Here is a 12,443-nt window from a genome sequence, read left to right on the forward strand (position 1 = left end):
TTACCTCCAATGAATATGACTGAGAGATTTGTATACAGTGGAGGTGCCAAAGGGGAGCAATGTTTGAGAGGGAGATTTTAAACCCACACACCACCCATGTGTTCTACCTGCACCCCCTGCCTTGCCCTGCCCCATTCTGCCTCCTAGTTCCAACCCCTCCCTGGCCCTGATCTGCTCCGTCTCCTGGCTCTCCCCGCCACCCCCCAACCTCTGACCTTCAGTCATTCCAGAAAATACCTTATTTACACTGGTGATAATGGGAATGGATAAGAACTGTAGATCACCATTTCCGCTACTTGTCTTCCCCCACAACCGTTCTTTCACCTTAGGCTCCCTATCAGTCACTTTCCTTTTCCCAGGATGTAGGACCTTTCCCAATCTCTGTACCTACTCAAAACTTTGCTTCTCTCCCTATCAGCTTTTCTTCTCCAACCCCACTGGTGCTCCTCCAGATGTGGAACTGCCAAGGGATGGCAGTTTCTAAAAGGAAGTTTTTCAGTGCACTGTATTACATCCCCTCCTCTCCTCCAACCAATCTTTCCAGAAAGTACTTGTTGGCACGGCTGTTTATTAAGTACTTTGATCACAGTAGGTGTAATTTACAACTGGTATAATGACAGGATTCTGAAAGCTATTGCAAAGATTTGTACAGGTCAATAAAAGCCTTAAAATAAAAATTATCTACTGATTTACATTACATTGGTGGCAAAAGCTTTACAGAATTAGCTTTATCATCCCAATGTTACTTGAATGAAGTCATTTACTGCAAGCTTTGTTATAGTCCCGTGATTTTCCTGTCTTTAGAAGCGAAAGACTTTGTAAATTCAAAGGTGTGGCAGGGTTCAGGGTTGTGCATCTTAATGGCCATTAGCCTAGACAGTATCCCATCTAAACTGAGGTTAGGTTGAAAGAGTCCTGTTCTGAATCATGCTAAATACCTGCTCCTACCTGCTTCTGGGATAAGCAGTATAAAATGTTTTGCACATTTTTGGGATCTTGTCGGGTATTTGTGACCTGGATTGGCCACTGTTGGAAACAGGATGCTGGGCTTGATGGACCTTTGGACTTTCCCAGTATGGCAGTACTTATGTACTTATGTACTCACTGGTGTTAGAATAGGGCAGAACCAGGACTATCTCCACTGCTCTGAAAATTCTATGAAACCTAAGCTAATTAGTGTCTGTAACCTGCAGCTGTTCGTGATAACTATAAACTATGTCCCTCATATGTACTGAAATGTTTCACTGTCATATTCTTGAAACTCTTGACTTGTATCCATGACAATATCTTCATCATTTAAGAGCTGATAATCTGTGAATTCCTCTGCAATTTTATCTGCATCAGACTGTGAAAATTGTAGAAGTTTAGATTACCTTCCAACAAAATATTCAATATCTGTAATCAATACCTCTTCCCTTTTGCTGAAATCAATTAAACAAGTATGCTGAATTGCTCTGTACTCCAGAGTAGAAATTCTACAACTGCTTGAATCATTTCACCCTCATTTTCCAGCTTCAAAGATTTGGGGAATGACATCTGACACTCCTTACCTTGTGTCCTTTATTCTGGGGCATTTGTGGTGACATTGTGGAGCTATATTTGATCCCACCCACCCAATGAGTGATACCAGCAGTACAGAATGACATGGGGATAAAATCTGTCTCCGTCCCCGTGGGCCCCATCTCCATCCCCATCCTGTCCCCGCAGGCCCTGTCCCCATCCCATCCGCTTGGGCTCTGTTCTCATCTGCAGAAGCCTTGAACACTTTTGATTTTATATTTAAATCTTTTTATTAAAGTATAAAAAGGAACAATATGCTGTGCAACTGTTGTGTATAAATTACAAATAGAAAACAATAACAACAATGATCAGCTATAATAAACCCTCCCACCACCATCACCTTCTACCCTTCCAACCCCAACAGTAGCTGACTTCTACTACCCCAAGGAATCCTAATCCACCCTGTTAAAATGTCCAGGGGTACAAAATATAACCCGTTCTGTATGCCCTACAGGGGAGAAATATGCCCTATGAAGAACTGTTATGATTTTTTAATCTGTGGATGAATGTCATCAAGATTCAGTCTAGCTCTCCTGTCTTCCACAGTCCTTCCTGCAATAGAAGATGTCTTCTTAGAAGATGTGCTGGTAGCAGGATGTACAGGAACCCCTATGCAATATTTGCTAGCTGTGGCCAGTATGTTTGTTTGTTTTTCCAAAAAATACAAATATTCTTCTCTGCATCAATCAAACATAAATAACAGTCCAGTTCATTAACAGGCTTCAAAGTAGAAAGTGCCAAGGGAACAAAGTTTGTCCCCGTCCTCATGAGCTCTGTTCCCATCCCTGCAGGATCTGTCCCCATCCCCATCCCCGCGGTTACTGCGGGTCCCCATCCCCATGTCATTCTCTAACCAGCACCTTAAAAAGGAAGAGTGATGGAGCAGATTGAGCGAGAGAGGCTGAACTGGTGCCAGCATTTTGGACTGAAAGATTTGGGGCTTTCCTTCTGAAGCCTCTTAACCTTTTCCCCTTCAGTCTGGGGTACTTGTGCTAATATTGTAGAGCTGTGCTTGGTCCTGCCCCGTGAATGACATCACAGATCTGTGCCCAGGGGCATTATGAAAGTCAGAGGCACCTGCGGTAACAGGTGAAAAGGACATCCATATACTGTCTGAGCAGAGGGGTATTGGTTATATGGACAAGAGGAATGTGAAGCTTAATTAGCAGTTGCTGTGTGCTAATGCCGACACTGCCCATTCACTTTGGCTGTAGGCAATGCTATGCAGCAGCCGCTACCGCGGCTTAGTAAATGGGGGTTAGGGTTTTCCTAGAGGCTAATTTGCCCACAGTTAAAGGCCCCATGTATGCATTTGTTACATCAGAAAGGGTCAAGGATGTGTCCTACTGTGGTTTCCCACAGTAAAGGAATATCAGGGGTTGACCTAAATGCATCGTTAAGCCCCAGTTTGCGTCGGCCACCTCCAATACCAGGTTGTTGCTCAGCCGAGGCTTCCACTTCTTTGATACCTTTTTTTAAAGACTTCCAGTTAGAGGTTGAAAGCCGTCAGGTCAGGGGAATGTTAACGGAGATACAGAAATCAAGGCAATAGATCCTGGTATCTCTGGAGATGGCAGTGGGTGATGAAAGCTCCGGAGAAAAGGCCTGGCTGGCAGAGATGGGGTTTTGAATTCTGGACGCTCCTCCTCCATTGCTTAATGTATATAAGCAAATTTCTAAGGTTATTAAAACTGGTTTCTTTTGGTTCCGTTGGCTCTAATCCATTTGACACTATCTTGACTTCTCCTCGCTGCACACATTAATCCATTCTTTCATCACTTCTCGTCTCAATTACTGTAATGTGGTTTATGCTGGTCTCCCCCAATCTTAAATATGCAGTTTCCAAACCCTACAAAACTCTGCAGTTTGTACGCTTTTCAGGGCCAAACGTTTGATCCAGTAACTCCATTATTTCTCAAATTCCATTGGCTACCCATATTGTATTGTATCTGACTGAAGATTCTATTTCTTGTGTTTAAGACATTGCACTCAGGTAGCTCCTTGTACAATTTCTTCCCTAGTTATCCCTTACACTCCCTCCCACACTCTGTGTTCTCTTGCTTCTAATCGCCTTGTATTTCCCTTCCCTAAGCAGGCCCGCTATGAGTCCACCTGGAATTCTGCCTTTTATTTCTTAGCCCCCCCCTCCCTCTTGAACAGTTTACCTGCAGATATCCAGATGGAACTCTCTTCTGTCAATTTTAAGAAATGACTGAAAGGCTACTACTTCTAGATAGCTTTTCACCCTACTCTTAGTTAGCCAGCTCCTGTTGGGATTGCACTCACTTTTTTCTGTCTATTCCTTCCCTACCTCCCTTTTTTCCCAGATTCTTTTGTGTGTGTGTGTGTATGTACCTTGTATATATGGTTATGTTTTTACTATCAAAATTAACACTCTTTTCCTGAAGATTTTATGTTTTTAGACTTTATTGTTAACTGCCTTGACCTTTCTATTTAGTAAAGGCCATAGGAGCCGACTCTGTGGGTGCTGTGGGTGTTTGAGCACCCCAAATATTGAGAAAATTCCTTGTATGTGTCCAGGGAGGGATTATTTCCATTGGTCCTAGCACCCCCAATAATTTTGAAAAGTTGGCTCCTATGGTAAAGGCATATATCAAGTTGGAAAATAAACAAAAACCTACAGGTGGTGAGGTTTGTGCATAAAGTGTGTGTGTGTGTGGGGGGGGGGTCTTCAGGATCAGGGGTCCCATCTGTTCCTAACAGGTAGGTTTCCAGTCTTGAACTCTGGAGACTGCTCATTGATGGAGCTTTCTCACTTGTGTAAGTATTTCAACATATGCAAGCTCTAAGTTCACATACAGGTGAGGGATGTTGGGTTAGTAGGTGTGAACAGAATTCTAGGATGACTGCTTTGGAAATGCTTTGGTTAAGGGTAATACCTTTGCATCACAAACTGGAAAGCCTTGAAAACTATGCTTAATTGTGCTATGACTTTTAAGACGCTTAAGCTATTTATCCCCCAGTGCCCTGCCAAGAATTTCTAGAGCACTGCTTCCCAAATGTTTTGCTCTCACCCTTCTCCCTCCCTTCTGTTTCCTCTCATCCTCTTCCTGTCCCTCACATCCCCTCTGGCTCACCTCCAATTTCATGCCTCTACCAGGCTCACTCCCTCTCTCACCCTCCCATCACAGGCTGTTGTTCCTTCAGTCTGAACCATTCATCTCAGTTGCCCAGCATCACTTCCACCGATTCAACCATTTGTCCAACTCCTCCTTGGCTCAACCACTCCCCTGTTCCCACTTCAACTAGGCTCATCCTTTGTGTCTGTACAGGCTCACCCTTTTCATATTCTCTGACCCCAGACTCAATCACAGATGAACTCCCACCATGCTCATCCCTCCTTTCTGTCTAGCCCAGGCTCCACCATTCATCCATTCCCACAGATTATTCCTTATTTCTTACCCCCTACACTGCAGGCTCACCCTCCTCACACTCTGCCCATAGACTGTCATTCTTCCAGTTTGCAAGTTCACCCCATCCTCTCTCCCCCTAGACTCAGTCACTCATCCATTCTCATCCCTAGATTCACTCCCTAAGCCTCTCCTATAGCCCTAGCCTCATTTATCCATTTCTCCAACCCCCTTAAGAATAACATTCTGTCATCTCCTGTGGGTTGCCCTCTCCCTTGCAATTTCCCTTTTCAATACTGACAGCTCGGTAATAAACACCAGCTTTTCAACAGGTCAAATTCCAATTTTTTTGAAAATCTGCAATCTTCCATCCTACCCAAAGAAGCCCTTATTTGATCCCCAAATTCTAGCTAATTATCATCCACTCTCAAATCTATGCTTTCTCTCTATCAGCATCGAAACAGTCCTTACAGTACTTCTTAATGAGCTTTATTCACATCTGCATAAACAAAATATTGTTCTTGCAGTGTCATTGGATCTTGCAGCTGCCTTTGACTTGGTTAACCACTCATTATTACTATCACACCTTTCTTCACTTGGTCTTACTGACCCCATTCTTGCTTGGTTCTCCTCTTTTCTATGCAGTCGTTCATATAAGGTTATTACTGCTTCATCCACTGCCCCCCCCCCCCCCAGGGGTGTGTTGGTAAATTTTTAACAACAGGCTCTTTCTCCAGACCTAGCCAGCTCTGCAGTTGGAAGGGCCAGGGGTGGCCGGGTGCGGGGAGGAGGAGCAACACTTGCCTCTCTCTCCTCCCTCCCTTCATGCAGGCACGCTAGGCATATCTTTGCTGGCAACCAATAAATGGACTGCCACCACTCCTGTCTTGCTCTGAGCAGCATGCTGGAACTTCTCACACATGCTGGAGAAGTCCCAGCCTGCTGCTTAGAGCTGGAACAAGGAGCTGGGAGCATCAGCAGTCTATTTACTTGGCTGGCAGGGCTCAGCATCCCCACCAGCAAAGTAAAAGAGAATTCAGCAGGAGGCCCAAGCCCACATTTTGGGAGCCAGTTGTTAAAGTAGCCATGGAGGGCCCTACTTTAACAACCGGCTCCTAAAATTCTTAAAAACTTAACAACCGGCTCTTGCGAGCCTGTGAGAGCCTGCTCCAGCACGCCACTGCTCTCCCCCGGAACTGTGAGGTTCCTCAGGGGTCAGTCTTGTCTCCACTACTTTTTAATCTAGCACAAGTCCTCTTGCCACACTTACTCAGTCTGCTGGTATTTCATTCCACTTCTATGCTGATGACATCTTACTACTTGTTCCTACTAACCCATTTACCCCATCTCTTGGTCCCCTCCAAGTCTGTTTTGACTTAGTATCTAACTGGCTTTCTGATCACTGACTGGTTTTGAACAAACAGAAAACAGTGGCCTGTTGGTTTACCAATGGCCTTCATATCCCTAATACTAATTTGAATCTCTTTGGAACTACAATTTCGTTATCTGGGAATTATTCTTGACTCTCAACTGTGATACTTTTGGAGAAAAAATAAGACTGGTTTCTTTGTCTTTCAGCAACTTCATTCTGTTCGGTGCTATTTTGACCATGACACTTTCCATTCTCTTATCCTTTCTTTATTGGTTACCCAGTTAAATTACTGTAACATTGCCTAGTTGGGCTGTTCTCTTGCCAATCTGAAAAAACTCCAATCTGTTCAGAATACAGTTATCAGGTTACTATGTTTTGCCCAATGATCTGACCATGTCTCCCCACTATTACAGAGCCATCATTGGCTCCCTTTGAGCTGTTGTCGCTCACTTTCAAGGCTCATAGGATAGGATTCCCTCATTATTTGGCAACCCCCACCATACCATATTCACCCGTTTGTCTTTTTCGGTCCATAAATGACCATCGCATGGTCCTTCCTAATCTAAAATCTGCGCAGTTAGAATCCACCAGACATCATGCTTTCTACTTTATGGCTCCTTTTATTTGGAATTCTCTCCCTCTGTTCATTTGTGCTGATCTGTCATTAAGACCTTAGGACTTTAATGACTTTGTTTTTCCAGACAGTTTATTGATAGCACCACAAGGTTTAAGCACTAATATTCATTTAAACAGTTGCAGTGGATGTTGGTGCATTTTTGAAGCCCTATAAATGAAAATAAAAATGGGCATCCTTGATATGTCCTCCATCTGAGGACTGCGATTGGATGAATACCTATTTTGAGGGCTTAATTTAGCATTAGACACACACTTTTTTTTTTTTTAAATTGTGGATTTTATTAGTATCCGGTGATATTGGGACTTTATATTTTGTAATTGAGGTTATAGTGTAATTTATTGTTATATTGATATATATTGTATTTTGCAAAAAAACTAAAGAATGTCCTTTGCCTTCTGTGGTGTTCTCCTCTTTGTTCTGCACAGTATACTGTTCTGAAGCCTGTCTCAAGTATGTACACACACATACCACCAGCTTTGTTCTGACCAGCTCATAGGAGGGAGGTGGTGGTAGATTTCAGTAAGTGAGCAACCATGCTGAATGTGTCCTTGCTTTGAGCTAGAAGCATGAGACAGACACAGCTACCTTTTGAAGGTTCTCTGAGCAAGTCAGATTTGACTCGAAATGTGTGCTTCCTGGAACCCAAGGCTCACTTCCATCCTATACATATATATTTGATTATGACATGGTTGAGAAGTTTCAGGAGTCACATTGCCTTTTTTTTTTTTTTTATAGCTCTGAAACCAGTAGTTTGCAGTATGCTCATTTTTTATGCTTTTGAAACACTGCTGATTATGTTGATAAAATGATTATTGCACAGAGTGCCATATAAGTATGCGGATTTGGTGCTCTCTCTGTAGAGGCACCATTCATGAAGTGATTGTTTAAAATTTGGATTTTGCGTGATGTCTGTCTTCCCTCCCACAGGAAACTTATAATGTTGTGGTGCACTATTTTGGAGAAAGTCCCAAGACAACGCCTCCTTCTGTTTTCTTTCCAGTGTTTGCACGATTCATCAAATCCTATAAGGTATGTGACAAAGAGAAGCATAGAATACGTCCATCCCCCAAAACAGTTGCACACATGCAGGCCCAGAGATTTCAGGCGTATGGATCCCTTTGCTTTAATATTCAAATGCTGCCCCCACATGCCAATACGTAGCAAAATGCTCTTCCCGTACCATGACAGTGGCATACAAAAGCCCCAATGCTGCCCCTTTATAGAAGGTAGCTGCCTGACCACTGTATGTTTTAAGAAAACAGCTTTGTTGATGGCTTCCTGTCTTATTTGTTTGTCTGACCTTTGTACTATAAAAACCTAATGATAAAAGAGCTTGTATGTTATATGCATGACGTGGTTAAAGGGTTTTCTCCTCACTATCCACGCCCACCCCTCCTGGATGAGGCTTCTTTCTAAACTGTATGTCCAGGGTCCTGAGAACAGGCCCTTCCTGTGATTGTTCAGGGCAGGAAGTGCTTTTTTACAAGGGTGCGGCCGGCTGACCTTAGAACAGACGTACCAGGGACAAAATGTATTTCAGCAACTACTGAAGGCAGAGCTAGAATTTCTTTCCACACTTGTGTGCTCATTATGCCACTCGACAAAAACCAGGGATTAGCTCCAGTCTGTCTTCATTGTCTATTACATGGCTTCTCAGTATTAGTGCTACATTACTTTTCTCTTTGTGGCTAACAAACATAGCATAGCAAAAACTCATATATTCCACATATACCTCGAAGAAGTACAACGCAGATCACAAAGTTTAGAAAACTGAAACAATCATTCAGGAATTATAATGAAAATGTGATTTGGATATAATAAAACAGTATGAGGTTATTAAAATAGAAATGGGCAAAAAGCCCATTTAGAAATCATAAAAACATTTTAAACAAAAAAGTTGTTCAATTGTTTCCTGAAAAAATGTATAATCAGGAATACATCCAATCTGAAACAATTGAACAACTTTTTTGTTTAACTTGATATGTGAATGATGAATTTGTTAATTTGTTATACTTTTTATCTCCTATTAGGAAAATTAAAATAATGAAAATTACATGAGAGATAATTAGTATTCTGAGAAAAACAAAATAGATTATACATGTATAAAGGTAGACAAACCATGTTGAACTCTATAGATAATATAATAAAATTTAAACAAAACTGTGCTTTCAAATAGCGGCCAATGTAAATGAATTAAATATGGCAAACATGATCTGTAATAGCCAGGGAAAAGATGGAGTCTTACCGCTGCATTCTTAATTGTGCTTGGTTTTTTCAAGGTAAGTTTAGGACAGGCAATAAAAATCATATTGCAATAATCAATTTAGGATAACGGAAGACTTTGGACCAAAAGTTGAAAGGAATTCTCTCTGGAATATTTACGTATCCGACTTAATTTTCTCAATAATATAAAGGGTTTTTTTGATAAGCAAATTAGTATATGGATTGAATGATGTGGAGGGGCATAATCGAACGGGGACAACCATCTCTAAGGACGCCCATCTCTGAGGATGTCCCCGTGAATGGGTGGGGCATCCCGTATTATCAAAACTACTACTACTACTACTACTTAAATAAGATGGGCGTCCATCTTTCATTTCGATAATATGGTCGGGGACGCCCAAATCTCAACATTTAGGTCGACCTTAGAGATGGTCGCCCTAAATGTTGAGATGGTCGACCTTAGAGATGGGCGACTTCGGTTTTCACCGATAATGGAAACCGAGGACGCCCATCTCAAAAATGACAAAATCCAAGGCATTTGGTCATGGGAGGAGCCAGCATTCGTAGTGCACTGGTCCCCCTGACATGCCAGGACACCAACCAGGCACCCTAGGGGGCACTGCAGTGGACCACAAATTGCTCCCAGGTGCATAGCTCCCTTACCTTGGGTGCAGAGCCCCCCAAAACCCACTCCCCACAACTGTACAGCACTACCATAGCCCTTAGGGATGAAGGGGGTACCTGCATGTGGGTAGGATGGGTTTCGGGTGGGTTTTGGAGGGCTCACATTTACCACAAGTGTAACAGGTGGGGGGGGGGGGATGGGCCTGGGTCCGCCTGCCTGAAGTGCACTGCACCCACTAAAAACTGCTCCAGGGACCTGCATACTGCTGTGATGGAGCTGGGTATGACAATTGAGTCTGGCAAAAAATGTTTTTAAATTTTTTTTTTTTGGGTGAGAGGGAGTTGGTGACCACTGGGGGAGAAAGAGGAGGTCATCCCCGATTCCCTCCGGTGGTCATCTGGTCAGTTCGGGCACCTTTTTGAGGCTTAGTCGTGAAAAAAAAAGGGACCAAGTAAAGTTGGCCAAATGCTCGTCAGGGACGCCCTTCTTTTTTCCATTATCGGCCGAGAACGCCCATCTCTTAACCACGCCTCCGTCCTGCCTTCGCTATGCTGCCAACATACCCCTTTGGAAATCAGTTGAGGACGCCCAAAATCGGCTTTTGATTATGCTGATTTTGGCGAACCTGAGAGAAGGACGCCCATCTCCCAATTTGTGTCGAAAGATGGGTGCCCTTCTCTTTCGATTATGCCCCTGAGAGTATCATCAAAAAGAATTCCTAGAATTCTAATTTACGAAACAAATTTGTATTCCTTATCCTGAATTCTAATAAAGTTCTCCTGCAAAGGATTAAATTTGTTATGTACTAAGAGAAATTTGGTCTTGTCTGTGTTCAGTTTTAAACAGAAGTTCTGCATCCATTCTTCTACTATATTTATGCTAGTAGAAATATTAGATTTTACTTGTTCAAGAAAAGATGGAATAGAGATGAGAATGGTAATGTCATTTGCATAAATAAAACATTGCAAACTGGCCTGTTCCAATAAAAAACCAAGACAAGACAAAAATACAATTAGTTGTGGAACTATGAACTGAAGAGGTTCCCTTCCTTTGACTTTGGCCGAGATTGAAAAGCATTACATTATTGGGTGATTAACTAGGAACATAATGATGGAACATCCCTTGCCTAAAATACAAGGTTTATATCACTCAATTAAAAAAAAAGAACAAATAGGGTAATACCACCTGTGTAGTTTGGAAGATTAACACTCAACATGTTGTGTGCTCTTATATGTCATCCTGTTTCCTGCCTGTTTCTACCAACAGGAGGCAGTAGAGGAGAATGAAATGCGCAAGAAGCAGGAGGCGGCCCTTCGAGAGAAGATGCTGGCTCAGGAGGCAAAAAAACAGGACCAAAAAGTAAGAGCCTGGGGTTTGTAATGGAATCAGGGTGCCAAGAAAACACATCCAATGCCCAACACACAGAGAGTGATCTTAATAGCAGTTATTTCTCTATATAGTATTGACTAGTTTGAGCTGATGGCCTAGGGTGGCCCCTGTGAGAAGTTTGGAAGGATAAACTGAAATGTGAAGAACTCAGTGCTAAACAGTTAATTTCAAGGTCAATATTTTGTCTGGCCAGCTCATGAAAGGTAGAGGTGTTCTGAAAAAATTAAGTATCAGTATGGTCTGGTTAAAGTGAACAAGTTAAGTCAGATCATATAGATGTGTGTTCTAAAGTAAACCATATAACTTCAACCAATATTCAGAGAATCGAACTTTAAGTATATATTGGCCACTGAATATAAGCCCTTTCATGTTTTTCATCAACCTTGTTTGGGTTGCTTTTAAAAAACAGATTTTACAGAAGTACCTGCAAGACTATAATTTTGCTGGCAGTTGAAATAAAGCTAGCAATACGTTTTCAGATGCTTATCCCAGAATAAAATGCAGTTTTCGTATTGTACGGGGATTTTACTCTGGGATGGTGTGGGGACCTTGGAGGCTCCATCCTGCTAGTACTGGAATGGCAGTAGGAACAATTTTCCAGGACAGAAGTGAGTGGGGAAGAAAAGAAGCTGAACACACAGGCCAGAATGCCATGTTTACAAATACCTTTTATCATTAGTCACCAGCACAGAAGAACAAACGGCAACAGCAGCAGGAGCTAATTGCAGAGCTTCGGCGGCGGCAAGCAAAGGACCATCGCCCTGTTTATGAGGGGAAAGATGGAACCATTGAAGATATCATCACAGGTGGGTAGCTGCTTCCTTGCCTGTAACCCCTTGCCCCAGCATTCTGTGCCTCTGTAACCCACAGGCAGGGATTCTTTTGAGGAGAGCGTTTTAGAAAAGTAAATCAAATCAATTGATGTCAGAGATCAGAGCTTGAACCTGAAGATAATAGGACATTCTGGACCAAGGAAGTCTGAGTTGAAAGGTAACCTGCATCTGCGAGACTGAGCCTACAGCCTCCTGCTCCAGAATGACTAGACACTGGATTTTTCTTTGCCTCCAAGTTCTGCTCTAATCAGAAAGTCACCTATGATGATCACTCACTATCTGAATTCCCTCCATGTACAAATTATGCATATGAAATGGTTATATGTCTGTGTGTCCTCACTACTTCTTCCTGCCCAGGTATAAGATAGACTTGTACTTGCTTGCTGAAAGTTGATTGTGTAGGTTGTTGGTGAGCAGATTGTCTTTCTTTGGA

At 42.5% G+C, this 12,443-nt stretch overlaps 1 protein-coding gene across 4 annotated transcripts in view; it reads left to right on the top strand.

Annotated features, from left to right (window-relative positions):
* Positions 1-12,443, top strand: part of FMNL3 (formin like 3) — a 263,779-nt gene that overhangs the window by 240,300 nt on the left and 11,036 nt on the right. For all 4 annotated transcript variants that reach the window (XR_003941482.1, XM_030196846.1, XM_030196847.1 and 1 more), the window contains 3 exons: positions 7,868-7,969; positions 11,055-11,147; positions 11,857-11,983. Coding sequence is in view for 3 of the 4 variants with exons in the window: in XM_030196846.1 (XP_030052706.1) it covers positions 7,868-7,969; positions 11,055-11,147; positions 11,857-11,983 (322 nt within the window). In the remaining variant the exon portion in view is untranslated. The remainder of the gene's footprint in view (positions 1-7,867; positions 7,970-11,054; positions 11,148-11,856; positions 11,984-12,443) is intronic.

This window comes from Microcaecilia unicolor, chromosome 3 (genome assembly GCF_901765095.1).
Source record: "Microcaecilia unicolor chromosome 3, aMicUni1.1, whole genome shotgun sequence".
Lineage (NCBI taxonomy): Eukaryota > Metazoa > Chordata > Amphibia > Gymnophiona > Siphonopidae > Microcaecilia > Microcaecilia unicolor.